The following is an 18,882-nucleotide window of genomic DNA, read 5'->3' on the forward strand; positions in this document are numbered from 1 at the left end:
GTAAAATAACACAACCTCCCCTAAGAAGGGTACACCGCAGGATAGTCACCCTGGGAACTGAAATGGTGCATTGACTACCCACAAACACGCAACCTCCCCTAAGTAGGGTACACCACAGGATAGTCACCCTTGAAAATGAAATGGGGCATTGACTACCCACAAATACGCAACCTCCCCTACGTAGGGTACACCACAGGATACTCACCCCGGAAAACCAAAACTACAACATCCCATTAAATAGGGTACACCATAAGCTTCAACATCACCCTAGAAAACAAAAATGGGCATGGACTACCCACAAAGCACACAACCTCCCCAAAGAAGGGTACACTGTAGGGTTAAAAATCACATAACCTCCCCTGATAAGGGTAGACTACAGGGTACTCACCCTGGAAAACTGAAAACTAAGATTAGAGGCATTGATTACCCCCACAACCTCCCCAAAGAAACAGGTACACTCTACATAAGAAGACTAAATCAAGACATACACCATTCAATGGTACACTACACTTATGAGCTGTATAGAACGCTTACTGTCACACAACACACTTGAATTCAAAACTGAATTGGAGGAGGGTACGCACATATAACTTCCCCAAAGAAATGGGTACACACTGCACTAAATCATATACCAAATAGGACATGCATTATATCAACTTGCTCTGTGTTCCGTTGTAAAGAGCTGCGGGTCCATGTATTGTCCGTTCTGCTGTCCACGCATTCACAAGAGCTCCAGGAACATTGTTCTTGTCCCAGCTCAAATAGGCAACACCAGGGAACTCCTCGTGGACTTCGTCAGGAGCATAGTGACCTCCTCCAAATTAGCGCAATGTCCTCCGCTTACATGTCGCACCAGCCGTTGAGCCGTTGGAGAGAACTGTACTCAAAAGAGGTACACCGCAGTGAAGTTTGCCAAGATTCCCAAACATGCAACCACAAAATGGCGGCACGCATACATGGCGCTGTGCAGGATGGCCTGCGGCAGGAGCATGCACCAAAGCGTCCATTACAGCAAGTCACTGAGAGAGGAACGAACGTCACAGAAGAGTGATTGTAGGCATGTCGAGTGCAGGCACGCGGTGGGGGCTCGTGGGCCATTTGAAAGTCAACAGTCGAAGTGCCATGGATCACAGGTAACATCTGAAATATCCAAATAAGTAACGTAAAATACCCCATACATCGGAATAATGACCCCAATCTTTGCATATTCAAATATGCGCGTCGTCTGACTAAAGATGCCTCTCGCAACACGCACGCTGGGACCGCCAGCTAAATACACACAATGCCGCTGTTTACCAGTGTGTCAGGATACCACTTGTAGTACACTGAAAATCACTTGCCCCAAAAACATATGAGCTTACCGACAGTGCCGATTTTGTGAACACTCTTGAGTCCCTTCCAAAGCTGTGAAAACACAGGCAAACTCTGCTAGATGCTGATTTAAGCTCCTAAGTCTTCTCCAAGGCTGCCAGTTACTCATGCAGGCGCCAAGCTCCAAAAGCAGACCACAATGCAGCATCAGTCTTAGAGAGTGTGCCAGTAAGCGTCTCTTTTGTGGACACTGTTTAGTCCCTTCTAACACAACAGTAGAGGAAACCTATGGTGCTTGGGAAAAGAGTGTTGTAGGAGAGACTTGATCAGTGTTGCTAATGGGACATGTTCACTGTAGGAATCTTCCAGACAGTAGCAGGGTGACAGCAGGCTCATTACTGACAAACGCCGAGGGTGCAGGCTGTCCAGATAGTAGAGGACACTGGTGGGGCTAGCCAGGGCGTTACCTTTGGGTTTAAATTGACGTTTTGGAAGTCCTTAATGTCTTTAGTTCCTTTTAGTTCCTTGGTTCCTTAGTTGGCCTTTCTCTTTAGTTCACGCGTAGATTCATCCTGTTGACAATCGTCGCCAAGTTGTAGTAAAGAAAGATACACAGTCCAGCTGTATAGTTAGATAATCCTTTATTGTAGATTCCTTCTAGGATAGGTGAGTAGGAGAAGATAGGAAGTATAGGTAAAGCCCCACCAGGAGCAGGATCCAAGCAGCTCAGCCTGAGTTGACTAACTGACACTGTGAGCCAGAGAGTCACCCAGGCATTCTATGATGTCATGTCATGTCATGGACATTCTATTCAGTGGAGAAGAGTAGAGAAGTCATTTACTACACATCACAGATGGTGGATAAACAGGGTTGACTGTCATGTGACAGATTTAGTCTGCCTAGCGAATTCACTTTTAAAAAAAAATATTTTTATTTGATTTTGCAACAATAAGACAATACAACAAATAACACAAACCCCACCCCTCCCTCCCCGGTCGAGCAGATCAGAAAGCAAGAAATTGGCAATTCGAAAATCATTGGTAGCTATACAAAACAATACTGAAAAGGAAAGTTTAAATTAATGTATTAACTTTCAATTGCGTGCGATTGCAAAATTAAGTTGCGGCTTAAGCAAAACATACTGGTTATTGCTGTATATATCATTGCATTTTAGACCATTCTATTAAGGGAGACCACATTTTTTCTCTTTTAATCTGACTCTTCCTGCCTTTGTTTTTGTATATCACCATCTCTAAGTTAAAAATTGCTAACAATCTTGCAAACCATTGTTGATATGATGGGGCTATAGGATCTAGCCAAGCCGAGGCTATACATATTCTTATTACGGCCATCGAAATAAAAATCAGTTCGCAACCAGCTTTGTGGTTAGCAGGGTTTGTAACACCTAGAACTACGGTTTCATCTAATAAGTTAATCGTTATTCCGAGGACCAGAGTCAGAAAGCGTGCAATATTTGTTTTGAGAGGAGTTAAAACGGGACAGGCAGAAAAGATATGTATACAGTCCGCATTTTGTAAATTGCATCGAAAACAACATGTACCTCTCCCACTACCCCATTTGGATATTTTGTCCGGAGTATAATACATAAAAAAACATATTTTACAGAATTGGGTTTGTAGTTTAGTAGACATAAGGATCGTTTGTGATAGCCCATACGAGTGCTCAAATTCCTGAGGAGATTGAGATTTTACTTTGCCACTTCTGGGTGATTTTTTTAATATCATCCGTAAAATATTTCAGTATTATAGAATAAATCCCCCCGATCTTGAATTTTTTCTGTGAGTGGCTTAACATATCAGCTATGTCTATTTTGCGGATGATACCCTCTCCCATTGTATGTCTGGACAAAAAGTCTCTAATCTGAAGATACTTATAGAAGTCTCTCCATTCCAGATGAAACTTATCCCTCAAGGTTCCAAAAGGGTATAGCCCCTTTGAGGAAAAAAAGCATCCCATATGAGTGATCCCAAGCGCATTCCACCTATTAATGCAGCTATCTTTGAAGATTTCCGGTAGGGAAGGATTGTTTTGAGTTGGTGTATAGTAGGATAAACGACCTAAACCTGCCATCTTCTTCACAGATTTCCATACCTTAAACGCTCCTATAAGCGTTTTTAATCTCACTTTTTTATGATAGCTATCGAATAGATATCTCCATAGATAGCCTGTACTGTTATCCCCCAGTATTATCCGGTGAATTGATGGGGTCTTGTTAACTTCCGCTACCTCTATCCCCTCAAGGTGGAAGAGTTCCTGATTATATAACAGGACTGTTGCCCAATAGTATGTTCTAAGATTTGGGTGGGCTAGACCTCCTCTTTCTTTGGGGAGTGTCAGCAGTTTATATGAGCGGCGGGGTTGTTTGTACGACCAGATAAAGTTTGTAAAGGTGCGCTCCATTGTCTTAAACCAGCGGTCTGAAATTTCAAGATTAATGGCTCTAAATAAATACAGTAGTTTTGGAAAATAGACCATTTTTAGTGCATTGACCCTTCCAATTAATGAGAGGTGTAAATTATTAATACGGAGGAGATCTTTCTGCATTTTATTCAGTGTGGGTTTCAAATTTGAGTCGACAGGTTTTTCTAAGTCAGATGTGATGGTCACCCCTAGGTAGGTAGCAGATTCTGTTATACGCGAGTCCGTCATAACACAGTTATTATTAATAATAATCAGCGTTTTCCCCTGGTTTAGTGCATACCCTGAGATTTTTCCGAATATTTTGGCTTCTGACTCAATAGTAGGCATAGCCAAGCTTGGATTGGACGTAGCGATGGCAATATCATCGGCATAAGCAAGGGTTTTTGTTAGGTAGCCTTGTGTCGATAAAGGGGCTATGTTCCTGCTGCCTTCTAATCTACGAATAAACGGATCAATATAAATGGCAAACAACAATGGGGAACAGGGACATCCCTGCCTAGTTCCTCTCGTAATTATCAATTCTTTAGAGAGGCAGCCGTTAACCATTACCATGGCCCGTGGATTATTGTACAGCTTTTGGATTGCCTGTATAAAAACCTGTTTAAATCCCACCCGGGACATGGCCTGCCAGAGGAACTGCCAGGAGACCCTGTCAAAAGCCTTCTCGGCATCGAGTAATATTAGTGCCATCGGGTCTCCTGTTACTTGAGTACTATCAAAAAGGCTGATTACCCGCCGTATATGATTTGTGGTTTCTCTTCCAGGGATAAAGCCATGTTGGATACTGGATATGAATTTATGAATAGTTGTGGAAATGCGATTAGCCAGAAGTTTAGAATACATTTTTGAGTCAGCATTTATTAAGGTGATAGGGCGATAGGAGCCCATCTGATCCGGGGGCTTGTTTTTTTTCGGGAATATCACATTTTTTGCCCTCGACCATGAATTTGGAGGCTGTCCTCCTCCAAATACATGTAGGCATAAATCTAACATTATTTCTTGGAGTGGGTCTTGAAATGCTATATAAAATTCTAATGGAATAACATCTAGTCCCGCTGCTATTAGTTCATCAAGGGTGGGGGGCTCTTCTAGTCTTTCTTGATCTTCTACGTTTAATTGCTTGCAGGTATCTGCTTCTAAATATTTGGTGGTCATGTCTAGGTCTATTTCTCCCTCCTCTGTGTATAGTGCACTGTAAAATCGCCAGAATGCTTCTCTGATCTTCCCTGAGTCGGTTACCCTACCTTCTGTCGGGTCATCGATCTCGAGTATGACATTTTGTGCGGTCTGCTGTCTCATCTGTATAGCTATCTGTTGCCCCATTGTTTCGCTAACTTCATACATTATTTCACGATGGGCTGTAGCTTTATTTACTGCCTTAATGGTGTATTCATTTGTGATTGATGCTCTGGCTATTGCAACCTGTTGCTGGATATTGTCTATTTCCTCTTTATTGGAGGGGCCCTTTGTCGCCTTTATAAGATCTTCTTCCACCCTCTTTAATTCGTCCTGTAGCAGTCTTAGAGATTCTCTAGCATGTTTGTTAATCCTAGAGGAATATTGTATAGTTTCTCCCCTAATTCCTGCTTTTAGGGCATCCCATACAAAATTTACCGTTGTACTTCCTTTGTTTATTGCTAGGAACTCAATTATCCAGCTTCTCATGTGATTGCAGTATTCGTTCTCAAGTAGCAATGATCTATCAAATGTCCAACCTTGTTGTTTCTGTGTTAAAGAAGCTGTATCAACTGTACATATCAGGGGGTTATGATCCGAAAGGACACGAGGTAGCTTTTCAAGTTTAAATAACAATTTTAATGAGTTAGAGATTAAAAAGTAATCTAGCCGGGCATGTGTCTGGTGAGGATTAGAGTAGAAAGTATAACCAGGATCATTAGGATTATGCCTCGATGTCTGCCACCCATCTACCAACCCATGAGTGATACATAACTGCTTAATAGCTCTAAAGAATCTTGGTTTTCGGCCCTGATATTGCCAATCGTCTTTAATTGACCAGTTATGTGGAAGATTTATATTGAAGTCACCACATATTATGACTGGTAGCGGCCAATTGGTAAGCTCATTTGATAAATAGTTAATTTCTGAGGGGTCATCGTTATTATTTCCGTAAATTGAGCAGATGGTCATCGTTGAAGATTGCCCTGTCTGTAATTCTGTAATAACCCATCTGCCAAATTTATCAGATTGTGTTCTGTTAAATTTAATCCCTACACCTTTAGCTAAGAGAGCTACCCCTCTAACCCGGCCCGCTTGTGTAGTTGCACCGATCATGTTGTACCCAAGAGATCTCAAAATATGTGATTGTGACCCTTCAATATGAGTTTCTTGTAGGCATACTATGTTGGCACCCATTGACTGTAACCCCACTGCCACCGTCTGTCTTTTTTTAACATCGTTTAAACCGCAAATGTTTAATGACAGTATTTTTAACATCCCCATCTATATATCTCTTTTTTGTATTGATTATGTGAGTTTTTTCCTTTCCATTCCATAACTAATTTACCCGAAATATAACTGACCTGCCCTGCCTTCCCCCCTCCCCTTTTCCCTCCACCCACCCACCACCACCTTTGAAGGTTACCTGGTCTTGCTTCGGCCAGGGATGTGACGTCCGCAAGAGCGGGCCCTGTGGTCTGGGCTAATTTTCTTAAGATAATTATTATGCTTATCTAGTTTCATTTAAATCATGGCCTAGATAATCTCGTTTTGTTTCAGTTCTTAGATTTACCTGAGCTGGTCATCTAACTTATTTCTTATCCACATTTCCCTAAAGAATATTTTTTAAAATCAATACGTAACATAAATAATTAATTCTGCTTATCTATTTCTACTTTCAGTCTTTTTATCAAGTTCATCTTGTTTCACATGGTTACTGGATCCTTTCCCTGAGATTTGACGCAGGTAGTCTTCCGCCAACATTTCGCTGGTAAAGCTTTTTGTGGAGCTCTTGTATATGACTTTCAGGCGTGCCGGGTTTTGCAAGTATACTTTTGCTCCAAGTTTCTGAAAGGGTTTGATTAGCTGGCGCATTTTCCATCTTCGCTCTACTGTTGCGTGTGCAAAATCCGGTCTGGCAAAGAATTTAAACCCCTTATGTTCTCGTTGAGTGTTAGGTCTCGCGAGGTCATAAATTGTTGCACGGAGAAGAAAGTTACCGAAGTAGACCAGCATGGCCCTTGGATATTGGTTTTGCTTGTTAGGATGTTTTGCTAGCGTCATTGGGTATCGATGGGCCCGCTGTATTTCCTTTTCCCAATCCCAGGCTTCCAATTCAGGAAATGACATTCTTAAGATATTGATCATTGCCCCTCTTGCGTCTTCTCCCTCAAAGTTTTCTGGGATACCGAGAAACCTTAGATTGTTTCGTCTAGATCTATTTTCGTGGTCTTCCACTTTGGCCATGAGATCCCTTATTATTTCATCTTGATCTTTTTCTTTTTTCTGTAGCAAAACAACGTCTGTTTCTAGATTTTCGGTGCGAGTTTCGACCATTACCATTCTCTTGGACATTTCAGAGCAAATGCTGCCTACTTTTTTCAATAGCAGTATGATTTCTTTGGCTGTCTTTCTTTACATCCTCATGGAACATTTTGATCGAGCTAAGAACTTGACTCAGCGAGGGTTCTTTTGATTTCTTAGACAAGTCTTTATTCTCTTGTATTTCGGCATTGTGGCCTGATGCTTCTCCTGATTTAATCCTTGGGCTTCTACGCGAAGAATTAGGCCTATCATTGATGTAGTCCGAATTGTTGCCAGGATCTGTGGTTTCTTCATTCAAAAAATGTTGTTCCTTTTTATTTATTTATTTATTTATTTTTTCCACCCACTTCTTTTTTTCACTTTTTCCTTGAAGTTGATTGATGAAAATCACTTGCCCCAAAAACATATGAGCTTACCGACAGTGCCGATTTTGTGAACACTCTTTAGTCCCTTCCAAAGCTGTGAAAACACAGGCAAACTCTGCTAGATGCTGATTTAAGCTCCTAAGTCTTCTCCAAGGCTGCCAGTTACTCATGCAGGCGCAAGCTCTAAAAGCAGACCACAATGCAGCATCAGTCTTAGAGAGTGTGCCAGTAAGCGTCTCTTTTGTGGACACTGTTTAGTCCCTTCTAACACAACAGTAGAGGAAACTTATGGTGCTTGGGAAAAGAGTGTTGTAGGAGAGACTTGATCAGTGTTGCTAATGGGACATGTTCACTGTAGGAATCTTCCAGACAGTAGCAGGGTGACAGCAGGCTCATTACTGACAAACGCCGAGGGTGCAGGCTGTCCAGATAGTAGAGGACACTGGTGGGGCTAGCCAGGGCGTTACCTTTGGGTTTAAATTGACGTTTTGGAAGTCCTTAATATCTTTAGTTCCTTTTAGTTCCTTGGTTCCTTAGTTGGCCTTTTTCCTTAGTTCACGCGTAGATTCATCCTGTTGACAATCGTCGCCAAGTTGTAGTAAAGAAAGATACACAGTCCAGCTGTATAGTTAGATAATCCTTTATTGTAGATTCCTTCTAGGATAGGTGAGTAGGAGAAGATAGGAAGTATAGGTAAAGTCCTACCAGGAGCAGGATCCAAGCAGCTCAGCCTGAGTTGACTAACTGACACTGTGAGCCAGAGAGTCACCCAGGCATTCTATGATGTCATGTCATGTCATGGACATTCTATTCAGTGGAGAAGAGTAGAGAAGTCATTTACTACACATCACAGATGGTGGATAAACAGGGTTGACTGTCATGTGACAGATTTAGTCTGCCTAGCGAATTCACAATGCTCTGTATGAAGGTGTGCGAGTTATAGAACGTTTTGGTTGGCATGGAAATTTTAAATTCAAGTTATAACTGGAACTTTTACTTTTCTAAGGTTTGTGTAGTTTAAGTTGGTTTTGGCTACAAATTATACACACACACAAAAACACACACATATACACACACACATATGCAAAAAAGGAAGCAGAGCACTCTGGATAGTTCCTACGTTTAGGTGGAAAACAGCTCGTGTATAGAGCACCCTACAACACCAGTGACACTCTGAATCTGCTCACCTCGAATATCTGACTTTCTAGCAAAGTTTTTTTAAGCATAGGATTAACACAGAGCCATCGAAAAGCGAAGGCTATGTGCTTGTTTTATTAAAATCCCTATGGAGGGGGCACAGCATGGTATTTTTTGGATACACCACTAACACAAAAATGACAGGTGGTCTTAACAAGCAGCTTTCACACTTGTTAAGAAAAAGAACCAGTGAAATGCAAAAAAAGCAAAATGTCAAGCCCTCCAAAAATAGTTCTATTGCAAACCAACAATAAAACATACTTATCTCTTGTGTCCTGCACTGCTGTCTGTAACATGGTTGGCTGCAAATGGCCAGTTGGGCACAGGTCCTGGCCACGTTGAATTGTCGTGCACAGGTCCTGGCCATTTACATGGCCAGGCCCTTTGTCTTCCCTCGCAACATGTGGTAAATATCATTACCCCTCAGTTGGATATTTACCACATACAGTAAATGCTTCTTATTACAACTTTCTAACTAGTAAATTAGGCATAACATTCGGAATCAGTATTTAACACACCTAATTCTGCATTTTTTCCCTTTTTTATGGGCCTTTTCCCCAAACACATCTCAGCAGGTGTGACTTGCCCGAATTTAGTAAGGGAAACTGCGAGGGAGTGATATCTCACAACTTGGAATTCTGATGCCTGTGCAAATATGTGTTTGCATAGAGATTGGAATTCAGCCCTGCATTTGTAATCAGGGCTTTTATGTCATTTAAGGATCACCTAGAGATTTAGTCATACGACTCGGTGAACAGACATTGACAAATCTATAAGTGGCCCTTTGAATCCTCCCATTCATCCTAGGGGTCCTGGTTGTGCTCATCGAACCCCATTACTTGACCTTTTGTTTTCATTTTCAGGATCTTGGGAACATGCTGTGTGTCCTGTAATGGTGGACGCAAAGAAACATTTTCTTTTGCGACCAGCCAATCATTGCCTTTGGATCCTCAGGCCCAGTTGTGGTGCAGACTGTCCTTGGACTAACGGCGCTGATTCCTCTCCCTTCACAATGGGAGTTAAAATGGGAAATGTCACTACTTTGACCCTACCCCAACTCCCATGTACCAGCACAAAACTTCAAAGTCGAAATCAAGTTGATTAGCTTTTTTGGAATGTTTTGTGCTGATTTCTCGAATTGTGCCAAAGTTATCAAGAAATCAAGCAATGTCTTTTCAATGGAGACTTTGACCTTAACATAACTACACAGTGATTAACGCATATATTATGAATATGTGCATATGCAAATATATTCATTTCTTTAGGCACATAGATGTGGAGTTTAGGATAGCAAACTCATACCTACCTATATGGACTTACCTTCAAGAGATAGTATCAGTCAATATTCTGGATACAATATTTTTGCAGGACAATATTTGAAACTTGATAATGCACACCATACCCTGGGGCCAAGTAGTAAACGAAAGGATGGACCCGGTGAGATTTGCACGTGCAACCACCTGGGAGAGCCTGCTGTTTGGGCCACTTTTTACAATATTATTTTTCGGGTCATGTAGACTATCAGAAATAGTAGGAACAAGATATGAACAGGGCTTGGTGATGGATGATATCATGAGAAATGTTCAAGGGTTGGGCATTCAGTTCAAGAGAATTAATAGAGATGAGAAGGGCAGAGGTAGTGTAGTATGGCTAAGAAGGTTGGGGGAGCTTGGAGTGTGCCTGGTTTACTGGTTGGATAAGTCTTTACCAACTTTCCCACTTGTAGACTATTCAAGGAAGTTAATTTGGCGGAGTTCAGCAAGGCATTGCTGAAATCTAGGCGACTGAGTACCAGGGTGTGTACCAGAGTTTCGCTTGTGGAGGAAGGGAGAAAGTGGAAGACCTTCCGGAGCAGGCTGAGTGCATAGAAGCAGGCCCGTTTGCTTGGTTTAGTTTATTATCTATTAGTACTCCGAGACTCTTGACCCCTGTCTCTGGCTAGCAGCTGGGTGACCAGCTGGTGGTGGCATTTATAAATAGCATTATTTCTGTTTTGTCAGCATTCAACTGAAGGAAGTTGCTACTCATCCAAGATGTTATTGTTTTCATGCCCTCTGAAAAGATGTTACCGATGTTAGGGGTGTTTTTGTCAAAGGTGAGGAAGAGTTGAGTGTTGTCTGCTTAGGAAATGGGGGTAAACTCTATTTTTCTTAGAAGTGCTGATAGAGGGGCGACATAAATGTTGAATAACAAGGGGCTGAGGCAGGAACCCTGAGGTACACCCTTGGATACCATTGTGGTCTTAGATTTAAAGGGACCAAGGTTTACCGTCTGGGTTCTTCCCTCGAGGAAGTCCATCAGCCATTTAAGGGCTGTTTCCTGAATGCCTATGGTACGTAACCTTTCCAGTAGGATCTTGTGTGAGATAGTGTTGAATGCTGCGGACAGGTCAAGCAGGATGAGAATAACTGCTCGACCAGCGTCCGCATGCATTCTGATGTCATCTATGACATTTATCAAGGCCGATTCTGTACTGTACCTAGGACGGAATCCTGACTGTGATTGATCCAGGTAGTTGGTAGATTCAACGAATATGGAAAGGTAAGTGTTAATGTGCTTTTCCAACAGTTTACTGTGGAGAGGGAGGAGTGAGATGGATCTATAGTTGGTTATCACGTCAGGGGGCAGTTTGGTGTTTTCCTAATGGGCATGATCAGGGTGTCTTTCCATTCCATTATTATTATTATTATTATTATTATTATTATTATTATTATTATTATTATTATTATTATTATTATTATTATTATTATTATTCCATTGGGAGCTTACCTTCTATGATGGAGCTATTTAAGATGGAGCACAATGGAGCGGCCAGCTCGGCTGCAAGAGTTTTAGCTATTTTTGCTGGAATAAGGTCTTTAGGGGATCCTGATTTTGAAGGCGATAACAGGGATTTTGTTTCTTGGATGGTGAGCAGAGGAAATGTTTTTAAGGTATAAGGGCTGGGTGGGGCAGGATCAGAGATTGTAATGTGGCCTGAAATTCCAGTGGAGGAAGTTATCTTATTGTAGATATTGTCAATCTTTTATGAGAGGAAACCTGCGATATTATCGCAGAGAGACTGGTTTGGTGCATCTATTGGGTTAAAGGCTTTAGGACTGATAAGGGTGTTGAGTACTTGGAAGAGGACTTTGGGGGTGTTGTCCGTTTGTTCCAGTTGACTGGCTATGTGACTTTTCCGGGCGATTTGTATGATTTTTGTGGTAGGAGTTTAAGGCTGTTTTATACCTCTCTTTATCTAAGGGTGCCTGTGTTCGGCACAATTGCCGCTCAATCTTTTTGCATTGGCTTTTCTCTGTCTGAAGTTTTGTAGAGTACCATGGGGTCTGGGGGCGTTTTGGAACCGCAGATGATCTCTTTAGTGGAATGAGAATGTCTATGGTAGATTTTATTGCATCTTGAAAGACTGTTAAGCGTTCCTCTACAGTGTCAGAGGAGGTGAATTGAGGAGAGATGAAGGTGTCGCCGAACAGTGTGGGTGTTAGTCTGTGCCATTGCCTGTAGTCACTTATAAAAGGTGTTTTCTTAACTGTGTGCTCAGGAGGTCCCAGTAGGCTGAATTCGATGATAGAGTGATCTGACCATGTGAGGGGACTAGTGGCATTGTATAGTATATGTGTTGAGTTGGAGAGAACCAGGTCCAGGGTGTGGCCTGCAATGTGCGTGGGTGTGTCATTTATTTTAGTAAGTTCCAGTGTTGCCAGCTCGGTCAGAAAGGAGGAAGCTTAGTCCTTAGGGCTCTCGCTGTGGACATTGAAGTCGCCCAGTAGAAGGAATCTGTTTGATGATATCACATGAGGGGCAATCAAATTTAAGAGGAGACTGGTAAAGTCCGAAAGAGGTCCGGGGGGGGGGGGTGATGGGGGGGATATACAAGGGCTCCTTTCCAGCTCATCTGTGAGTGAGGTCAATTCTAAAAATTAGGAGTTCCAGTTTATCACTGCTAAATTGGTCTAGTATTATTGCTTTTATAGGGTCTCTGTATAGGATGTCTACCCCACCTCCTGTTTTGCGTGGTCTGTCTAGTTTAAGGATGCAGTATCCATTGGGTAGGGCCATAGCGATGGCTGGAGCGGAGGAGGCCTTCAACCATGTCTCAGTAAGGAAACCAATATCAGGGAGAGAGGAAGAGAGTAGGTCCCAGATATTTATTGAATGTTTTGGGAGGGAACGAACAATAGCCAACAAACAGTTCCAGCTTGCTCCTTCCTCGCCGGATTTGCGCAGGTGGAATTTCTTAGGAGCGTCGGTAGGTTGTGGGGGGAGGGGGATGCTCTGATAACCGCAGGATCGGCATGTCAGAGGACCTTCTATTGATGCTGTGAATTTAGCTGATTGTTGAAAGAAATGGATTATTGGAAAGGAGAACACATACCATCCATAAGGCATAACATTGGAGTTGTCATTATTTAGAGGAATGATGGAGGGAAATATTGATGCTGGAGTTGTTAAGCGGTGGGGTATGGTTTAGTAGCAAATGGTCAGAAAGTTGAGGAGGGAATTTTAGTATGAGTGGCTATGCCAAAGGAGGTAGGATTGCCAAACATGCTCCCAACAAAAGTGAACTTTTGCATATATGACAAAATGGAGTACAGTAATGATTGCCTTGTGAGGCATAGTCATGCATAGGTTAAAGAGATGCTAGCCAAAATATATGCAGAAATTATGAAACCCACAAAACACTGATTAGTCTGCTATGTAAACAAGCAAAAGAAAAACTAAAGTTACAATAGCACTTAGGTTGCATGCTTCAAAGACATGGGACAGAGGGTCAAAAGAGAGATAACGAAGGTGAAAAAGAAAGCAAGCCACCTCTTTGGAGTATATAGCTCAACCTTGCTTATGCCTGTGAGGTTGCACACAAATGGTCAGCCTCCCGCCCATCAAGTAGTGGGGTCAAATCCTGGTGTATCTGGATATTTCCACACCATACTTGTGTGGCCTATCATCACAATAACCCCTACCGAGTCCTACTGCACTAATGGATTAGATGAGGTCCAGCCTTTTCCATGATACTCACATGGCCAAGAGAAATGAATGTAAATAAAAGGGAGTGTAGCGAGGTTCAATCAGTCCTAAATAATAGGCAACAGGCATGGTGCTGCGACAGCAGGGTCACAGACTAATCAATAGTTTGAGCAAACCTGTAGCCTAGGCACATTCGCAGAGAATGGCCACAGGTTGACTTGCTGCCGGTATGGAATGAGGACATCCGTATATGATAGAAGCTCCTTACTACTTATTTGAAACTGACTGGTTAGATGGCAGCCACCTGAGAAGCGTTCATATACCACAAGTGGGTACCCTGCGTTCATCTGGTGAGCACTGTACCAGACAATCTGCAAAGTTGTCAGCTCAGGTCAGTGTCTTTAATCATGTTTGTGTGTACACGTGTGTGCCCAGAACACTAAAGTATGGCTCAACCTGTATTCAGTCTTGGTCAGGAACTCCACAGCTTCATTAGTGGAAACGCTACATCCCAAACTAAGTCTGGTAAGGCATGCTGCTTCTAATGAAAGGCTTAAGGACAGTATTGCTTCCCAGATTGTTGGGTAAACCACCCTGGTACGTCCCAGACTACTCCATTGCCCTCTAACCCATTTTATATGTGATACATGGCACACTGCATATTCTCAACGGATACTTATGCATGAACATGTACGCAATGCTAACTGTATACGCTGCATAATAATGCATTTTAACTTGCATTTGTAATCTTAAAAACTCAATAACAACATAAAAAAACACCCTAGTAATATTAGGTCCACTGGACACTTATGTGGCGGCCACAGCACAGACAGCAGTAAGTGAAAAATAATTTAATTTCTCGGAGTGCCAGTACTGTTAGGCTGAGCAGTCATCTAAGCGAGGTGAACCACTGTTTATTATTCATTGTGTACTAGCTGCATTCATACTCAGGAGTTTCCTTTAATTACCTGGTAAAGAGCTGACTGTATACTACTTCCCTGAAGGAAGGGCACACTGTCCATAAAGCACAGACCACAAGGCCTACAGTGCACTGGGGAAAGGGGTGTGTGTCAAAACACAGGACTCTCGCATTTTAGGCAGTTTACATCTCCGCTGCTTCTGTTTCACAAACTCCTGTAAATTATATGGGCTGGCCAAAGCATAATGGCTGGCCACCACAGAAGCCATTTAAACAAGGTCCTGCAGGATAGAGAATAGCAAGGCATATAATCACGAAAGGGGTGCTCTGTCCCAGGCACAAACAATGTGGGCCAGCTTTAGAACTGCCATGATCAGCATTTTGGACAGGCCTTTATCAACAGCGTATGGGGTAGCAAGACTTAGCAGTAACAGGCAGGCAGGTCATGGGGATTGGGCCAGACAAAGAGCTTAGGTATCAAGCTGCTGTTAAGTACGTCCAATAACCTCAAATAAATGAGGCATTGGAGCAGGTTGACAATGGAAGGGGGCATAGCCTGAAATCAAAATGTCTCCTGCAAATATTTGTCATTAAATTGCTTTTGTGTTTGAAAATTCCTTTCAACGAGCCTGGACATCCCAGAAGTAAGGAGAAAGGATGTTCTACCACAATAGAGTATTTAATACTGTCCTGAAATAATTAGTGCAAAATACTCACCACCACTATATTGTTAAGGTAAGTATGTATAGGTAAGTTTAGATTTACTATTATGTGCTTCAATGTGGAGCTAAGAATAGTAAATCTACACGTACACACATAGTTTTACGAGGACAAATTTGTGTTGTCAATATTCTGCACTCGGTATTGGTGCACGACAATATGTTGTGACTTGTTATTGTTCCAGACATCCAATAGTCAATACGGTTCTGTAAATTAAATAATGCAATTGAGCCTATAATAAATTACCTTCCATGTGGATCGTCCTTGTCCGTGTCCATGCCATCACTGTGCAATGAAAAAAAAAATGCTGTTATAGCAAATCATATGTCAGAGAGAATTTTATAACCAGTTAAAATATTTCTGTCTCTGTGCCACTAACATAACAAAAACTTTAATTATGAAACCTGCCTTTCGAAGTGTATTGGTAGGATATTGGTGGAGACTTAGGAAAAAAAAAGCCCCCAGCTCCCAGCAAAAGAATCTCGAAACATAGTCAATAAACCACCATTAACAACCAGTCCTTTGTCCAAAGCTTGACAGTCTGCCCGAGGCTTTCCCTAAAGAAATATCTGGTTCAGAACCAGAGTTGCATAATTTGAACCGATATCTACTAGTGGAACCCACCACCTCTCATTTTCGGGGCCGGCCCTTATTTTTCCTCAACACACGTTGACAGAGAGCAACTAAGCACTGGCCAGCGCTCTAAAGTGGATAGTCTCCTGAGTGGCTTTTATACTGGTGGCAGTGAGGAGATGGCTAAGAAACAAGTGTCATTTCCAAGTGCTGTGGAGCCTTAAAGCTTGAATAGGGACGACTTTCTTTAAAGGTTAAACTCAAAAAGTGTTCTGTTTGATCAAACCATCAACCAAAATGAAACACGCCTCAAGAAATATTCGTTTCTGGCAAGTAAAAACATTTAATGAAAAGTATTGGAGAACTTTAGAATGTATATTCTTATTCACAAAGATCACACACCAAAGACAGAAATCTAAAGCCACCTGAATGGAGTACATTTCCTGTTTAATTACTTGAGGCTTGAGGATGAAGTAGGCAATATAGAGACTCTACAACATGTTGACTTAGTATATAGACGCATCAAGAGCAGTTGTACAGAATGATAACTTTTAACAAATGTACATGTGATGTAAGACTTGTTCTACATGTGGGAAGTGCTGGGTCGCCTGTATTGCCATCACTCTTAGAATACATATTTCTCTTTTTTTTAATTCAAACTAGGAGGTAGTTGCAGTCTGCATCGGGGCTTCTTCACAGCAAGCTTGTGTAGTCTATCTTCACACAAACCCCTAGAGAGTCCAAATGCACTAATGTCGCTCAACAACTATTTTAAGCCTTGTCAACCCTTTTCCATGATACTCATAAGGCAAGAAGAAATGAATGTGGACAAAGGGGAATTAAGCTAGGTTGAAATAGTCCTCTAAAATAGGTATGAACCATGATCGCAAGAAAATATGTTCTCTATTCACATTTAATGCTGTGAAAGAATATCAGTGGTTAGACAGATAAAAAGAGTAAAGGCTTAAGATTTCGGAGCTGCCTTCTTGTGATAGACAGAACAAGACAAAGTCGAAGATGAAATGTGAATACAAATTCTATTTAAAGTTCCATCCAAACAATAATCCATAGAGGACAATGCCCCTCCAACCAAATGTTTATGAGAAACAAGCAGTTATTTGCCAAATGTTTATGAGAAACAGGAAGTTATTTGTGGTCGTCTTCATCATTTCGTGTACCCATCTTGTAACGTGTAAAGTGGACACAGTGGACACAGGCTAGAATGGCTTGAAAACTATTTGGGTTAGTCCACCCTTGTGCACCTGAGATTTTTAACTCAAAGTCTTATGAATATCATATCACGCAAAAGGCCAGGTGATCGCAAAACAGGGAGATAAATTTTAAAAAATGTGTATTCTTTTTGAACACTAAACATGGCTCTCTCTGGTACAGGCACCTGTTGGTGATATCAAAGCCCTTTACAATTTAAGTTCTCCTTAATGAAACATAGCACAAGAAAATTGCCAAGTTCATTGATCTCTTTGATAGAGTCCAACAAATTCATCCTTGCTAATTACTCATTTGGCAGACTAAAGCTAAAAAGGAGACCCAAGAGGGTATCAAGATGTATTAAGACCCTTTATCCTTTCAAACACAGCTAATAAGGGGATATAAAAACTCAGGCAATCACCACTGGTGGTACTATGTCACTGCACCTTGAACTAGAAGTTCTCCACGTCAAGAAACATCTGAGAGAAGAATGTGTGGTGATAAGTGACAGGAGGAGGGGAGAGAAGTAAGCCTGTGCCACACACACACACGCCCGCTGTAGTAGGGAGTTCTAATGACACAAATGGGATACCTTCAACCCACTATCAGTGTTTTCAAATTAATAGAGGGGAAGAAGTCATCAGTAGTTTTTATGGTCTGGCTTGACAGAGTAGCTGTTACCAGATAATTATGTGAGAATCAGCAAGAGAGGGGCTTTGGCTCTGCCTGCATGTTGGGACCTAGGAGTACATGTTTTGGTTAGGCAGAAGTTGTGTTTCCACAAAAAATGTAGCTGTGATAACTTTATTTACCCAGCTGCCTGAGATTTAACTTTTCAGGGGCACACACATGACAATGAAATGGTATTAAAGTGTCTTAGATAACTAGATAATGTACTGTGTTCGTCTTTCCCTGTCAGCAGCATAGATGGAAGGAGGGCATCCATGAGCAATGTATTGCACTCCTAGCATCCTCCTTTCCCATCATTAACTTTAGATTTTAGAGACCAGATTTGTGTTTGACAGCAGCATGGTACTCCCAGGGCTACACTAATATACAGGGATTTTTACGTTTGGCTTGAGAGTGCAACTGTTGCCTAAATGTGTATGATCAACAACAAATAACTTATAGAGTAACACGGTACTTCCGCTCCATACACTTGTTGGCTCCACTGAGTACAGGATTTGATTGAGCCACATTGTGTGCTTTCACTTAAAAGACTGCTTGTATGTCACTTTTTGGATTGTAGTAAAACTTATACTCGATACAGTAGAACTGAGTTGGTTATTATGGCAGGCTGTGGATCACGGCTATAGGCCTGATTTGTTTACTAGGGCATGTTATAATAAAGGCACTAGGCCGGGCACAGTTATTGTGAAAAGCATATGTTAGCATCAACAGACATTTAAGTGTGAATTGTTATTACCCTACATTAAATCCCACATTTAGGTTTTTTGTTACATGTATTCTCACAGATTACTGTAGTGGGCAAGGGTTTTAGCGCTAACCTACCACTTAAACAAACTCTGGGGTTTTAACAAAATGCTTCAGCCAGACTCATACTAGACATCCCCCACACAGACCACATTTCCGTTCACCTGAAAGACCTTCACTGGCTCCCCGTCAACAAGAGGATAACGTTCCGTCTCCTCACCCACGCACACAAAGCCCTATACG

At 41.8% G+C, this 18,882-nt stretch overlaps 1 protein-coding gene across 2 annotated transcripts in view; it reads right to left on the reverse strand.

Moving 5' to 3' along the window:
• Nucleotides 1-18,882, reverse strand: part of BMAL1 (basic helix-loop-helix ARNT like 1) — a 415,934-nt gene that overhangs the window by 342,119 nt on the left and 54,933 nt on the right. For both annotated transcript variants that reach the window (XM_086955926.1, XM_086955924.1), the window contains exon 4: nt 15,670-15,708. In XM_086955926.1, the coding sequence (XP_086812052.1) occupies nt 15,670-15,708 (39 nt within the window). The remainder of the gene's footprint in view (nt 1-15,669; nt 15,709-18,882) is intronic.

This window comes from Lissotriton vulgaris, chromosome 2_1, assembly GCF_964263255.1.
Source record: "Lissotriton vulgaris chromosome 2_1, aLisVul1.2, whole genome shotgun sequence".
In the NCBI taxonomy this organism is placed as follows: Eukaryota; Metazoa; Chordata; class Amphibia; order Caudata; family Salamandridae; genus Lissotriton; species Lissotriton vulgaris.